This window comes from Leopardus geoffroyi, chromosome D2 (assembly GCF_018350155.1).
Source record: "Leopardus geoffroyi isolate Oge1 chromosome D2, O.geoffroyi_Oge1_pat1.0, whole genome shotgun sequence".
NCBI lineage: Eukaryota > Metazoa > Chordata > Mammalia > Carnivora > Felidae > Leopardus > Leopardus geoffroyi.
Genome location: NC_059334.1, coordinates 46,481,270 through 46,497,552, shown reverse-complemented (window position 1 = coordinate 46,497,552; position 16,283 = coordinate 46,481,270). Strand labels below are relative to the sequence as shown.

Below are 16,283 nucleotides of genomic sequence, written 5' to 3'. Positions count from 1 at the left end.
TTTAGAAAAGAGTATCTTAGCGATCATTTCTGGATGGTTTTTAGAGTATGTTGGGAAAACCAGCTGATTTTACCAGAATTAGCTTTTAACATTTCATGAATTAATTTGATGTTACAGCCACTTGATGCCCTTTGAGTTATGATGCTGTCTGTAGGAATTATCTAGACTTATAGACTTGTAGATGATTGTATTTGGAAGCTAGGTCAAATCATTTTTATTCCAACAATCATTTTAGACATGAAGAACCTAAGTCCTGGAGAGCTAAAATGATTTGTCTGTGATCATATAGCTCTTCAACCACAGAGAAAAGACTAGAAACCAGGCTCCTGTCTCCTAGTATTACTGCTTTCACTTTGTCCTCATATGTCCTTGGCATATGCAGTGCAAAAAACCCAACTTAGGCTCCTCGTAAAAATTTATCTAGCCCTTTGTTTAATTTGACACAAATTTGATTCAGTGAGAAATCTCTGAAAAGACCTGACATCTTGGTAATTTAGTATATTTCTCCTTGTACCTTCTTGGCGTTGCTGGCCAAATCACATTTCATTCAATCAAAGATGTATTAGAGTCGTAAGTGAGCCTTTAATTTGAATTGCAGCCATCTAAAACAGTTCGCTTCTTGGATAAATGTAATCAAGTTGATTTTGAAGTGTGACTTGAAATATGTCTCAGGTTTAAATTATGGTAGGAATTCTTACTCAGGTGATGTCATTTTTTCTCAGTGAGCAAGTGCTAAGAAAATGGCTTTTTAAACATGTCTTGTTGGAAGAAGAGAGGGACTGTGTTGGTGCAATAGTATTGTTCTCCTTTTTCTCCATCCTCACATTCCTGTTTTAATTATCCTGAAATTAATGCTTAGGGATTTGTTTTACCGATTAGCATTGATAAACTAGCTTTCAGGACTAAGCCAACTCTGTAGAACTCATTTAATTCGTTGGTCATCTGTATAGGTTCATGAGAAGGAATCTTTGGGGAACATTTTCCCCCTGATACACAGAGAAACACTAACAAAAGAGAGGTAATGTAGCTATATTAATGTCATACAAATGAACTTAAAAGCAAAAAACATTAGGCTTTAGAGGTCACTATATAATACGGGAAGGTTTAGTTCACAAGGAGGATATAAAATTCTAAATTTATAAGCACCAGAATATGTAAATCAGAATTACAAGTAAGAATTGATAATTTCACTATGAGAGTAGACCATTTAAAAATATATCTTTATTAATAGAATAGATAATAGTTAAGAGTAGAGAAATAACAAAAAAATTTAGCAAGATATATATAATGAACATATATATAGAACTTGCATCCAGAAGTTAGAGAACCCATATTCTTTTCAAGCATACATGGACCATTTATAAAAATTTACCATGTACCAAATCAAAATATATCTTAACAAATTTCAAATAATACTATATACTTAAGTTTATAGCGCTGACTGTGATCTCTGACATAAAGAAATTCACTTAGAAATCAACCACAAATAGAAAAAATATGCATTTGGAATTTAAAGACATACTCAAAACTCATGGGTCAAAGAAGAAATCATAATGGAAATTTAAAATATTTATAATAGAATAAGTATAAAATTACAGTATATAAAAACGTGATTTTCTCATTATGCAGTAGTTAGCAAATGTATACCTAATATTAAATACAAATTATCTACCATAATGGATTATACTATTATATTTACAGCTATAAAGTATATGAGAGTCAATTTAATAAATGGTATGAATTGCCTTTCCTGAGAATACTTAAAAATATTTTGATGTATAGCTGTATCATATTAATGGATAAGAGGAGTTAATATAATAAAGAAAACAGTTATCTCTAATTTAAATACGAAATGAATTTAACTTAATTTCAGTAAAAATTCCAAAGTTTTGTTTTGTTAGTGTATATTTGAGGTTTGATCAACTGATCAAAAAGCTTTTGGGAAAACAGAAGGTCAAGAATAGGCAAGACAGTATTAGGAAAGAAAGCAAGAGTATATATGTGGTGGAGAGGGCCATTGGCACTGCAGAGTGTCAAGGCCTATTAGAACGCTGTAGGAATTAAGGAAATGTGAAAACAGTATAGGAAGTGGCAAATAAGACCCATGAAACTGCATAGAAATTCTAGAAAAGACCTGTACACATATGGGAGCTTTTCATGTGACATTGTAGATTTCTAGAATGGTGTGCTCAATTAATGGTGCTGGTATAATTGGTTATTCCAACAGGAAAAATAAAATGACATTATTGCCTGTGAGTAAAGATGAATGAACCTTTTCTTTTTCACAAAGAGAAATCTTGTGTTAGCCTTCTAGCACCCTGTTTCTTTGGAAACCTGGTAAAAGTGGACTATCAGCTGTATTACCAGGTGGCATTGGCTATGATAAAAATGATCCCCAGACTGGGAGGATTATGACTAGGACAATAAATGTCTTAATGAGAGTACTAATGGCATGAATGTGGGAATCCCCTTGCAGTGAGCCCTAGGTTAGGTTCATGCATTCTTACAAGAGATACGGGTTCCTGTGCTGCTTGAGGTTTCTAAGGAGGGGGACTTAGGTACCCACCCACCCATTGCTTCACACCTGAGCTTACACTAGAATGCTGCTAAGACTCTTAATGAGGGCAAGCCTAAGACTGTCCTGCTCACATGTTGTGGTTTTCCACCGTATCCTCTGCAAAGCTCATCTGGTACCAGGTGTGGCCTACTGGATCTCGTGAATGTCCAGTTGAACGCAAGATCATTGTTGGTGGTTGCGCAGAGTGGGTGAGGAACACTTCACATCGAAATTGTTTCTAGGTGAATTAAGTCCCCAAATATTAAAAGCAAATGTTAAAAAATTTTGGAAAAGTATTTGAGAGTAGATGGTTTTCTTGCATAGGGAAAGACTTTTTTTATCTTTTTATTTCAATTTTTATTTATTTATCTACCTATTTTTATTTAAGTACAGTTGACACACAGTATTACATTAGTTTCTGGTGTCCAACATAATGACTCAACAACTCTGTATGTTGTGCTATACTTGTGTCACCACAAGGAAAGACTTTTTATGTTTTAAGTATTATTCAAAATGACAATTAGCTAATCCACTAGAATTTACTGTATTTAGAAAACTACTGCTAAAATATGAGTTAACTTTAATTTCAAGCAATCCTTATTCATATTAGATTAAAAACCTAATAACTTATATGTGTTGATTTGTTCAACCAAATGAATATGCTTGGTAAGAACATTGTTGGGTAATTGTTTACATCTGTCCATTAACATGCTTGTTTCTAAAATTGATTGTGTTTGAGTCCATGTTCTGGAATGATGGCTGTATATAAGCCCACAATAGGTATTCCAGGTCTAAAAAGTTTCATGGAATAAGCAAAACACACACACGCACATGCACACGCACACACACACATACTTGCGAGCGGGGAAAGATTAATAAGTTTTACACAATCAGAGTCGTCAAAGATACTTGAGAAAAGATGAAAAGACATGGTATATAGGCTGTGACTTGAGATGCTGAATGAGAAATAGGCATGAGGTGAGGGTGGTCAGTTAGGCAGAGGCCAGAGGCTCTGCCTGGACCTGGGATCTGCTGTTTCTTTCGCTCAGGATGCTTCCCTGTCTCTTTGCTTAGCCCTTCCTTTTGCCTTTTAGCTACATGGCAGTTACGTATCACCATACTCTGTTACTGCAGTAACACCACCAGCTGTAATTTGTATATGTTTGCTTGTGTGTTTTCTTTCTCCCCATAAGAGTATATATGCTCTGCAAGGGCAGAACACATACCTCTCTTGTTCACTGTTTTATCCATAGCACTTAGACCACTATCTGTGCATACTGGATCCTCAGAAAATAATTGTCAAATGAATGGATTAATTGAAACAGAATTGAGGGCTAAAATATTGATTGAATTTTTAATTTAATGTGATTTTTCCCCTCTACTCTCATTTTTTTTGTTATTATTATTTTTTTACTATACAGGACTCTGTGAATGCAACAAAGTGGAAAAAAGTCTAGGGGGCAGAAGAAAATCTCATGGCAGAAACATACTTAGAATTAATTACTGGATTAGATTATATAAGTATTAAAATAAAGATAAATATAGTGCTAAGAATTTTGTTTGCTTTTTTTTTTTTTTTAACGTTTTTATTTATTTTTGAGACAGAGAGAGACAGAGCATGAACGGGGGAGGGACAGAGAGAGAGGGAGACACAGAATCAGAAGCAGGCTCCAGGCTCTGAGCCATCAGCCCAGAGCCCGACGCGGGGCTCGAACTCACAGACCGTGAGATCGTGACCTGAGCCGAAGTCAGACGCTCAACCGACCGAGCCACCCAGGCGCCCCAAGAATTTTGTTAGTAAACTAAATGTGATAAGCATTCATTATAAGAATCTTCACTGGGCTACAGTGATAGTCTTTTTTTTTTCTTATCACAAATGAAGCTTATTTTTATCAACTTTTGTAAAATAACTTGGGTGACTCAGTAAAAACCATTTGTATGTGCATAGTACTTTATACTCTATTTTTACAGTTTGGAAAATATTTAATAGGGAGAAATACATTTCAAGTGATTTTATAGGAATAGAAATCAAACTGTGATTGTGGTTTTAATTCTGTTATTAAATACCTTAGCACTCTTCTTAATAAGCTATAGAAATCGGGGGTGCCTGGGTGGCTCAGTTGGTTATGTGTCTGACAATGGCTCAAGTCATGATCTCGTGGTTTGTGAGTTCAAGCCCAATGTTGGGCTTTGCACTGATAGTGTGGAGCCTGCTTCACATTCTCTGTCTCCCCCTCTCTGTGCCCCTCCCCTGTGCTTTCTCTCTCTCTCTCAAAAATAAATCAACATTAAAAAATAAAAAATCTATAGAAATCGTATTTCTTTTAAACTATACATTCCTAAAATCATAGCCATAATTTTCTTTCCTTTCTTATTCCTGTAGGTTTTGGCAAAGGAAGATAGCTCAGAGGAGGTAAAATGCTCTCCTCAGAGTTCCCAAAATGATTATGACGATATTTTAAAAGATGCTACAGAAAGGTATAATGTGCTTATTTAGTGAGTTTTCTATTCATATTCATAGCTAGCTCTCTCAGTGGAGACAGTGAATAATGGCCTTCAAATGTTTGGTTAGTTTTTCAAGATACAGCTCTTTGTAGTAAGTACAGCCTGATTTGGCTAGAAATAAGATGTATTTATGATCTCATAAATATAGTATTAACAGATGAAAAAGATATCCCTAAAGAATGTAATTTCTCTGTCATCTCAACAATTGTACGTTTCCAGAGTCATGGTGTTTGGAACTTTGGAGAAGACAGTGTACTTGAAGTAAGGTAAAGCTCAGTACACAACTAAATTTTACTAGAAATGATATTTGGTTCCAGAAAGAAAATAATGTGCTGGAAACAATAGAATTGTTAGCATGGTGAATTTTTGGTACTATATATGAAAGAATTTAAGGAACCAAAAGAAAAGTAAATTTCCATTAGAAAAACAAAACAAAAATAATATTCATCCTTACAAACTGTTCACATTTAGGTGTTACATGCAAAATCATGTCAAATAAGAGAACATTTTAGTGAGCCATATTTCCTTAGAGATTTATAACTAATATTAGTGGCATAGCACTGCATAATAATGTGTATAATAGGTAACTTGCATATATCTTTCAAAAGTGTGTTAGGTGAACAAATAATAATTCAAAAGGCATTTTGAGATACTATTATAATCTAATAGTTTATATTAATTTACTAGATACTGATTATATACTAAACACTGTACACAACTGCAAAATATTACACAGCTCTTGCCCTTTATAGGTTTTTAAAAATTGTTTTTAATGTTTATTTATTTTTGAAAGAGATACAGAGTGAAAACAGGGGAGGGGCAGAGAGAGAGGGAGACATAGAATCTGAAGCAGGCTCCAGGCTCTGAGCTGTCAGCACAGAGCCCGATGCGGGGCTCAAACCTGTGAACCATAAGATCATGACCTGAGGCAAAGTCAAATCCTTAACTGACTGAGCCACCCAGGCACCCCTAGTTTATAGTTTAATTAAGAAAACAGATATGTAAAAGACAAATTTAAGTACAATGTAGTAAATACTATTATAGAGTCAAAGTCCAAGGATTGTGAATATAGAAGACAGATAAATATGTATAGGGGGCTTCACCAGCTTCTTTGAAGAAAAGATACATAGGTTAGATTTAGGACCTTAAATAAGTAGAAATCTAGCAGGTGAAAAGGAAGGGAAGATGGGGTGTCTGGGTGGCTCAGTCGGTTAAGCGTCCAACTCAACTTAGGTCATGATCTCACAGTTTGTGGGTTTGAGTCCCACATCGGGCTCTGTGCTGACAGCTCAGAGCCTGGAGCCTGTGTTGGATTCTGTGTCTCCCTTTCTCTCTGCCCCTTCCCCACTTGCGCTCTGTCTCTGTCTCTCAAAAATAAATAAAAGTTAAAAAAAAAAAAAAAGGAAAGGAAGAAAATGTCAAGCTGGAGGAAGAGGTTTGAGCAAAGGTAAGAAGTTGTGAAAATATCTTATTAATGGTGATAAATGTTACGTGTCAAGCGTTGTAGGGTACATGTGAATTGAAATGCCAGGAAGCTTGAGAAGGTAAGAGGTACAGCCAAACGTAAGGTGGGCCAGAATGTGAAGGAAGTTGATATATGTGAGATCAAGGAGTACATATTTTAGTCCATTTGTTGGAATGAAAAGAAAGTACAGGGACTTTTTTTTTTTTTTTTTTTTTTGCTGTATCCATGCATATGTCTGTCTGTCTGTTTATCTAGAAAAAGAGGATTGCTGGTCGCCAGGTGGATGATAGGTGGCAAGAAGTGGGGAGCAATTAGATATTTACAGTAATCTTAAAAAAGATGAGAAGGAGAAAGAGTAAGAAACTTTAAATCACTTCCAGAAGCAAAAGAAAAAGGCATTTTTTTTTTTTTGTTAAGATTAAAACATAAGATACATAAAGGAGATTAGTAGGGATGACAAACAGATTGGCTGGGGCCAGATTGCCAGTGTCTTAAACTTATGTAAGAAGCCTGGGTTTATCTTGAAGGTGATGGACAGGCATAATTAAATTTGAATTTAGGAACAGTTGTCTTTAGACATCAGAGATTAGAACCAGAAGTCAAATTAGGAGGCTTTTGTTAAATGGGGCTATGAATGAAAGCACAAGTAAACGGAGTAGTAAGAAGCTGGAAAGGAACAGAAAATGGGTATGGCTAGTATTTGAAAAATCTGTTTGAGATAGGAGGTTGAAAAGGGTTTCTATTTTTTTCCAATTTTTATTGGAATTCTAGTAAGTTAAAATATACTGTAATATTGTTTTTAGTGGTAGAATTTAGTGATTCATCACTTACATATAACACACAATGTTCAATATATGACATAAACATATGACATACATATAATGACAAGTGCCCTCCTTAATACCCATCATCCATTTATTCCATCCCCCACCCACTTCCCTCCATCAACCCTCAGTTTGTTTTCTTTTGTAATGAGACCCTTATGATTTGTTTCCCTCTTTTTTCCCCCATCCAATATGTTCATCTGTTTTGCTTCTTAAATTCCACAATATGAGTGGTATTCTATTGTATTTATCTTTCCCTGACTGATTTATTTTGCTTAGCATAACGAACATACTGCATCTCCATCCAGGTCATTACAGGTGACAAGATTCATTACTTTTGATGGCTGAGTAATATTCCATTGTATGTATATATGTATACACAGCTTTTTTCTCTTCTTTAAAAAAAATTTTATGTAAATCAAAGTTAGTTAACATATAGTGTAATAATGGTTTCAGTAGTAGAATTTAGTGATTCATCACTTACATATTATTTCACTTAGCATAATACATTCTAGTTCTATCCACATTGTGGCAAATGGCGAGATTTCATTCTTTCTGATTGCTGAGTAATATTCCATTGTGTGTGTGTGTGTGTGTGTGTATAATATTTTCTTTATCCATTTGTCAGTCAATGGACATTTGGGCTCTTTCCATAATTTGGCTATTGTTGATAGGGTTGCTTTAAACATAGGGGTGCAGGTGCACCTTTGAGTCAGCATTTTGGTATCCTATGGATAAATACCTAGTAGTGCAATTGCTGAGTCATAGGGTTGCTTTATTTTTAATTTTTTGAGGAATATCTATATTGTTTTCCAGAGTGGCTGAACCAGTTTGCATTCCCACCAGTAGTGCAAAAGCGTTCCCCTTTCTCCACATCCTCTCCAATATCTGTTATTTCCTGAGTTGTTAATTTTAGGAATTCTGACTGGTGTGAAGTGGTATCTCATCATTGTTTTGATTTGTGTTTCCCTGATGATGAATGGTGTTGAGCATCTTTTCACGTGTCTCTTAGCCATCTGGATGTCTTCTGTGGGAAAGTGTCTGTTCCTATCTTCTGCCCATTTCTTCACTGGATTATTTTTTGGGGGGTGTTGAGTTTTTTTTTAATTTTTTAACATTTATTTATTTTTGAGAGACAGAGATAGAGCACGAGTGGGGAAGGGGAAGAGAGAGAAGGACACACAGAATCTGAAGTAGTCTCCAAGCTCTGAGTTGTCATCACAGAGCCCAACGCAGGGCTTGAACTCATGAACCGTGAGATCATGACCTGAGCTGAATTTGGATGTTTAACCGATTGAGCCACCCAGGTGCCCCTTGGGTGTTGAGTTTGATAAGTTCTTTATAGATTTTGGATACTAACCCTTTATCCGATATGTCATTTGCAAGTATCTTCTCCCATTCCATCAGTTGCCTTTTAGTTTTGTTGATTGTTTCCTTTCCTGTGCAGAAGCTTTTTCTCTTGATGAGGTCCTGATAGTTCATTTTTGCCTTTGTTTCCCTTGCTCCTGGAGATATGTCTAGTAGGAAGTTGCTGTGGCCAAGGTCAAAAGGGTTGTTGCCTGTTTTCTCTTCTAGGATTTTGATGGTTTCCTGTCTTACATTTAGGTCTTTCATCCATTTTGAGTTTATTGTTTGTATATGGTGTAAGAAAGTGGTCCAGGTTCATTCTTCTACAGGTCACTGTCCAGTTTTCCCAACACTATTTGCTGAAGAGACTCTTCTTTCCATTAGATATTCTTTCCTGCTTTGTCAAAGATTAGTTGGCCATATGTTTGTGGGTACATTTCTGGGTTTTCTATTCTGTTCCATTGATCTATGTGCCTGTTTCTGTGCCAGTACCATACTATCTTGATGATTACAGCTTTGTAATACAGTTTGAAGTCTGGAATTGTGATGCCTCCAGCTTTGGTTTTCTTTTTCAACATTACTTTTGCTATTTGGGGTCTTTTCTGGTTCCATACAGATTTTAGAATTGTTGTAGCTCTGTGAAGAATGCTGGTATAATTTTGATAGGGATTGCATTGAATGTGTAGATTGTTTTGGGTAGTATCGACATTTTAACAATATTTGTTCTTCCTACCCAGGAGCATGGAATCTTTTCCCTTTTTTTTGTGTGTGTGTCTTCTTCAATTTCTTTCATAAGCTTTCTATAGTTTTCAGTGTATAGATTTTTCACCTCTTTGGTTAGGTTTATTCTTAGGTATTTAATGGTTTTTGGTGCAATTGTAAATAGGATCAATTCCTTGATTTCTCTTTCTGCTGCTCCATTATTGGTGTATAGAAATGCAGCCGATTTCTGAATGTTGATTTTATATCCTGTGACTTTGCTAAGTTCATATATCAGCTCTAGCAGTTTTTTGGTGGAGTCTTTCGAGTTTTCCACATAGAGTATCATGTCATCTGTGAAGAATGAAAGTTTGACTTCTTCCTTGCTGATTTGGTTGCCTTTTATTTCTTTTTGTTATCTGATTGCTGAGGCTAAGACTTCCAACACTCTGTTGAACAACAGTGGTGAGAATGGACATCCCTGTCATGTTCCTGACCTTATGGGTAAAGCTGTCAGTTTTTCCCCATTGAGGATGATATTAGCTATGGGTGAAAAGAGTTTCTATTTTTAAGATTAGGGAGAATTGAGTATTCTTATGTTATGGTAGAATTTGTACATAGGGAGAGATTGATTATATATATATGAAAATGTCATTTCAAAGAAAAGACTTAGGAGATAGAAGGTGTGGAGTTGAATGTGGAAGGATTAATTTTGATCAGGGAGAAAGTAAAGAATAATGAAACATATTGATGTATCTAAGTACCCATTTTATTTTTTAAAATGTTTATTTTTTGAGAGGAAGAGAGAGAGAGAGAGAGAGAGAGAGAGAGAGGATCAGAAGCAGGCTCTGCGCTGGTAGTGCAGAGTCTGATGTGGGGCTCGAACTCACAAACCACAAGACCATGACCTGAGCTGAAGTCGGACACTTAACTGACTGAGCCACCCAGGTGCCCCATAAGTACACATTTTAAAAGAGAATTAGTTGAACGAATTCTTGCTTCCTGGCTTGCATTTTCCAGAAGGGGCTCTGTTTATACTAAGGCAGAGAATTAAGATAGGGTCTAAATGAGGGCGGTGGTTCAGAATTAGCTGTCGTGGAAGAAAAGTAGAGGAGACTCAACAGGGACATACATCACAGTATTTTCCACATGGCTCTGTGCTGATATCAGAAATCCCAGTGACCTCAGTACTTGTCTCTCACAGCCTGGGTAAAGGAGGAAAGAAGGGGCGTAGGTAGATTGATCCAAGATGGCTAGTTTGCAAGCCAGATAAATGTGGGAAGAGATGGAGTTTGTGATCAGACATTGGGACTTCAGAGTGATCCCTTTTGAAGTGGGCCAATTCTGGGTGCTGACAACAGAAGTACATGGCTAAACTGAAATAAAGATGAATGTCAACTGAATAACTAATATAGATTATCAGAGATTCTTTAAAAAATGTATACATTGTTTGAAACCATGAACAGCGAAATATATTTCTTTTCTAGTGACAGTGACCCAAGCATATGGGCCACCAGTGGCTTCCTAAGAGACAAGTGGAGCAGTGAGGATGAAGAACTTGCAGGGCCATCCCAGACTGTCCCTCCTCAGCTCCACGGTATGACTTCATCCTCTTTTTATTATCACATTCTTGAAGAAGCTATATTTCAGAGGTATGAACCAAGAAATTTCTAATATAAATGTGGGAAAGAGCTAGCAAAAACTTTTTTAGATGGAGCAAACATGATTTCCTAGGATTTTTTTAAGAATGAAGAAAATGCTCCACACCTCACCTTCATAAGGGCAAATCTCTCCCTTTCTATAAATATTTTAATTTACAGTAAAACCTTGGATTGTGAGTAACTTGTTTTGAGAGTCCTCAGCAAGACAAGCAAATGTTTCTAATAAATTTTAACTTGAAAAATGAGCGATGTCTTACAATACAAGTAATATGTGATGCCGAATGTCACATGATCACAACTGAGCTAATGGTTCTTGAAATTTGCTTTGTTATACAAGTGCTTTGGATTACAAGCATGTTTCCATTCTAATAGACTTAGAATGAATTATGCTTGCAATCCAAACATGTCAATTTAATAAAATGAGCTATTTATATTTTCTTATACTAGGAATTCTAGATTTGTGTAGACTTGCACATGACCTGCTTCCTCATTTTTTAAATTTTAATTTGTTGCGCAGTATATATACTTTGTAAGTAAAATAATAACGTTTTTTTGGATTACACATAGGGTATATTATGAGGAAAAAATAAAATACAAATTGTATAAAAAATAAATCATAATACTGAAGATAGTCAAAATTTTTGTGTATATGTATTTACATTTGTATATAATGTAAACATAAATATAACCATGAACATACATAGATTTACATATAAAGTTATAAAAATTATAAAAACATATAAATTTATATATATGTAAAATTTTTGTGTGAGATTGGGGAATCCCATACTTCAAAAACCTTGGAGCTAGAGAGGACTATAGAGATCACCCATTTCAACCTTAGATCAAGTGCCAGAATCATCTTGTCTAATGACTTCTTTAAAGTTGGAAAATGTCAAATCTACTGAAGGCAATCTCACACTTATGTAATTATTAAAATACAGATCTGACACAAAAATAGTTAATGAGAAAATTAGCATACAGTTCTGTAAGGTTAGACAAAAGGTCTACCACCACCGTCAGCATATAGCGCATTTCCTTCACCCTTTAAATTTCTCTTGTACTGTTTTGAGTCTTCCCCTAACCCAACACAAGCACCTGACAACAACTAATCTCTTTTCATTCTTATTAGTTTTCTTTTCCAAAGTGTTGTATAAACAGAATCATAAATATGTTGCCTTTTGAGTACAGTTTTTTTTGTAATGCTATTGATATTCATGTACACCATTGCTTTTATTGGTATTTAATTTTTTTTTTCTGAATAGTATTCCATTGTATGGCTACACCAGTTTGTTTATCCACTCACCAGTTGAGGCACAGTTGGGTGTTTCCACATTTTAACAATTATGGATAAAAAACACTACAAACTTTCACGTACTGGTCTTGTGTAAAGCTACATTTTCATTTCTTTAAGGTAAATGTATCTATGATTGGGATTTTGAAATTGTAAGTGTATATAATTGACAAATTGTTTTCCAAAGGGGCTGTACAAATATGCTTTTTACCTTTTTTCCTCCTATTTTTTCTCTTAGAGTTTCAGTTAAGGTAATTTTTATCAACTCATCTTCAAGTTTATTGCCTCTTTCCTTAGCTGTGTTAGTCTACTCCTGATGAACCCATTTGAAAGCATTCTTCAGCTCTCACAAAGGTTTTGACTTTATCTTATAGTTTCCTTCTCTGTTCACATTCCTTATCTGCTCATGTACTTTGTTCACCTTTTCCATACAGCTTTCACATATTATAGTTATTTAGAATTCCCTCTCTTATGATTCTAACACATGGGTCATTTCTAAGTTTTTTTTTTTTTCTGTAGATTGCCTTGTTCTTTTGACAGTGATTTTGTTATTGTTGCTGCTTCTTGTATATCTTGTAAATTTTGATAGAGTATTGATGTCGGGTGTAGAAGAGTAGAGATTGAGATAAATGGAATTTATGCCTATTCCCCGTTAGGCCATTAGTATAGGTACTTGAGTTAGTGTGTTTAGGACATGAGCTGGACTTTGCTTTTGTGTTGCTGTCATGACCTACAGTGAACTATTAACTTAAAATTTAAATCTTTCTCAAGATTTGAATTGTACTCTTAGGGTGGCAACTGCAATGCTGGAGTTGCCCTTCTCATTCCTGTTCCATCCTTAGCTTTAGGCCTTCCCCATGTACCTGTGGTTCAGAAGTGCTCTTTCCTACACTCATGGCCCTGCTGTAGTGGTAGGTAGCCTGGTGCTGGCTGGCCTGGAGAGGAGGGCAGGTAGTGTTTTGTGGTCGTAGTCCAGTCTCGGCCTTAGGCAAGTTCTCTGTTCCTGGTTGTCAGTGTAGGGGCTTTGTCAGTGATGCTGCCTCTCCTCATTATGGCATTCAAACTCTGCTTTATATTTTTGGCAGGTTTACTGTGGGAGGAGGTTTCCTGTCGGAGGAGGTTTCCTTAGTGGTGAGAGACTTACTATAGTATTGGTTTAGGATCCTGAGCTTAAGACTGTTTCCTGCCCTTCCTCCAGGAGTGGAGTGTTTTTCTTTTGCCTGTCCCAGAGGCGGTGATTCTTCACCTGTGCACAGTGGGGTTTGCTGCTGTTCTGCCTGCAAATGAAGACTTTTCTTCAATGCGGGGGTGTAGGTCCAAGTAACGGCTTTATACATTTTCTGCAGTGGTAGTAACTCTTCTCCTCCAAGCCTGTACCACTGAGGGAAAGATTCCTTCCACTTCCTACTCTGTTTCCTTTATTTTTTGTTTTTTAATGAGCACCTATTGGAGGCCTGTTGAGTCTGCAAGAGTGTTGCAAAACTCTTTTATCTGTGGCTTCCCGGAATTTTAAATTGTCACATTAGGCCACATTCAGCCTTCAGGAATACATCAAGTTTTTTTTTTTTTTTAATCTGAATACTTCTTTTACACTTGTATGGTGTCTAGCATCTCTTTCTCCCATTAGCTGCTACACGTGAACTCGTGTTGGTGACATGTCTCTCCTTGGAGGCGTCTGTCTTTCCTTAGACTTCAGACTACTTGGTTGTCCTGCAGCCACAGCTCTCCAGTGGATTTTTTTTTATTGGTTTTTATTTTGCAGTTTTCAACTTTTACATGTTGTTAGTGTATGGGTGATGCTTATACCAGCTTTCTATGTTTTAGGCAGAAGCGGAAGTTTTAATACAAATTTATTTTTAAAATAAAAATGAACACATTCCTTTGTAGACATGGCTTTTTAATAAACACATATTTACCCAACAGTTTTTAAAACCTAAATGATACTTCATTGTATGAGTGCACAATTATCTGCATAGTCAGTCTCTTCTTGTTGGTCAGTTAGGGTAGTTCTTTTAAAAAAATTATTATAATATAAAGTAATCTGATAAACATCCATGGAACTGAACCTTTGGGGAAATTCTTGGATTGGGTTGGAAAAAAGAAGGAAAGCTTTATTCATGGTACTGCTGCTGCAGCAATAGCAGGAAGCTTATGATCTAAGGTCAGTGTCTAACCAAGCAGGTGGTTTTGAGAGCTGAGATTCGGAGCGATGAGGAACAAGAAACTTGCAGTTGGTATATTACGGGTTATTCTTTTGAGTTCTGTCTGTGTATAGATATGATGATTAGATGGTTTTGTTTTGCTTTATTACAGTCTTGCAATGGCAACTAACATCAGTGCTATGTGACATTGGTTTCTGTATGATAGGAGAGTGGCATGGCCCGGCCCTCAGATGCAAGGCCAGCTCCCCAGGGAGAGCAGACAGGAGCTGCTTTTTCTTTCCCAGTCCCCTTCTTTTCCCCTCTTTTTCATTTTCACTTTAGGGTTAGGTCTGTCCTGGGGTCTGTTACTGAGACTGAGATCTGTACTAATAAAGGATTAATGCCAGAAAACATAAAGAACTACAAATTAATAGGTACAAGACAGTAGGAAAAATGGGCAGAAGACATTGCTATGGACTACTTTTTCGCCCTCCCCCCAGCTCCCCGAATTCATGTTGGATCTCCAATGTGATGACAGATGGAGATGGGGCCTTGGGGAGGTAATTGAGTTCAAATGAGGTTATGAAGGTGGAGCCCCATGATGGCATTGGTACCTTTATAAAGGGATGAAGGAACTAGAGCTCTCTTTCTATTTTGTGGGGATGCAGGAAGAAAGCAGCCATCTCTAAACCGGAAAGAGGGCATTCACAGAGAATTCAACCATGCTGGCACCCTGAGCTCAGACTTCTAGCTTCCAGAACTGTGAGAAAGAAATACTTGTTGTTTAAGTCCCCGAGTGTATTACTTGTTGTAGCAGCCCAAGTACTGTTTAAGCCCCCGAGTCTGTTACTTGTTGACCAGACAGATGTCAGTAGGCACTTCACAGAAGAGGAAATCTGAAAAAGGTACTCAACCTAATTTTTAATCAGGGAAGTGAAAATCGAACCACAGTGAAGCAACAATTTACAATGACTAAATTGTTAAAAATTTTAAAATGCGACAGTAGTTCTAAGTGCTACCTAGAAAGGCAAATCCTTCCCTTCATTTTTAAAAAAATAAATGTAGGGGCGCCTGGGTGGCGCAGTCGGTTAAGCGTCCGACTTCAGCCAGGTCACGATCTCGCGGTCCGTGAGTTCGAGCCCCGCGTCGGGCTCTGGGCTGATGGCTCGGAGCCTGGAGCCTGTTTCCGATTCTGTGTCTCCCTCTCTCTCTGCCCCTCCCCCGTTCATGCTCTGTCTCTCTCTGTCCAAAAAAAATAAAATAAAATAAATAAATAAACGTTGAAAAAAAAATAAATGTAAAGGAGATTAAGAGGTACAAACTTCCAGTAATAAAATAAACAAGTCATGGGGATGTAACGTAAAGCATAGGGTGTATAGTCAATAATAGTGTAATAACTTTGGTGACAGGTGGTAACTAGACTTATTGTGGGCATTATCTTATAATGTACAAAGATAAAAAATGACTATACAGCTTAAGCTAATAGATATTGTATGCCAATAGTGCTTTAATAAAAAATTTTGTAGGCTAGTTGGGCTCTTGCTACATGTGGTATTTTTTTTTTTTTAATTTTTTTTTTCAACGTTTATTTATTTTTGGGACAGAGAGAGACAGAGCATGAACGGGGGAGGGGCAGAGAGAGAGGGAGACACAGAATCGGAAACAGGCTCCAGGCTCCAGGCTCTGAGCCATCAGCCCAGAGCCTGACGCGGGGCTCGAACTCACGGACCGCGAGATCGTGACCTGGCTGAAGTCGGACGCTTAACCGACTGCGCCACCCAGGCGCCCCT

General features: G+C 36.7%; 1 protein-coding gene across 11 annotated transcripts in view; it reads left to right on the top strand.

The window, feature by feature from the left end:
- PTPN20 (protein tyrosine phosphatase non-receptor type 20) overlaps positions 1 to 16,283 on the top strand; it is a 111,542-nt gene that overhangs the window by 50,692 nt on the left and 44,567 nt on the right. For 8 of the 11 annotated variants that reach the window (XR_006701555.1, XM_045437955.1, XM_045437958.1 and 5 more), the window contains 2 exons: positions 4,941 to 5,035; positions 10,885 to 10,994. Coding sequence is in view for 10 of the 11 variants with exons in the window: in XM_045437955.1 (XP_045293911.1) it covers positions 4,941 to 5,035; positions 10,885 to 10,994 (205 nt within the window). In the remaining variant the exon portion in view is untranslated. Of the gene's footprint in view, positions 1 to 4,940; positions 5,036 to 10,884; positions 10,995 to 16,283 lie in introns of those variants that run through there. The other 3 variants (XM_045437964.1, XM_045437962.1, XM_045437965.1) reach the window with 1 other exon arrangement.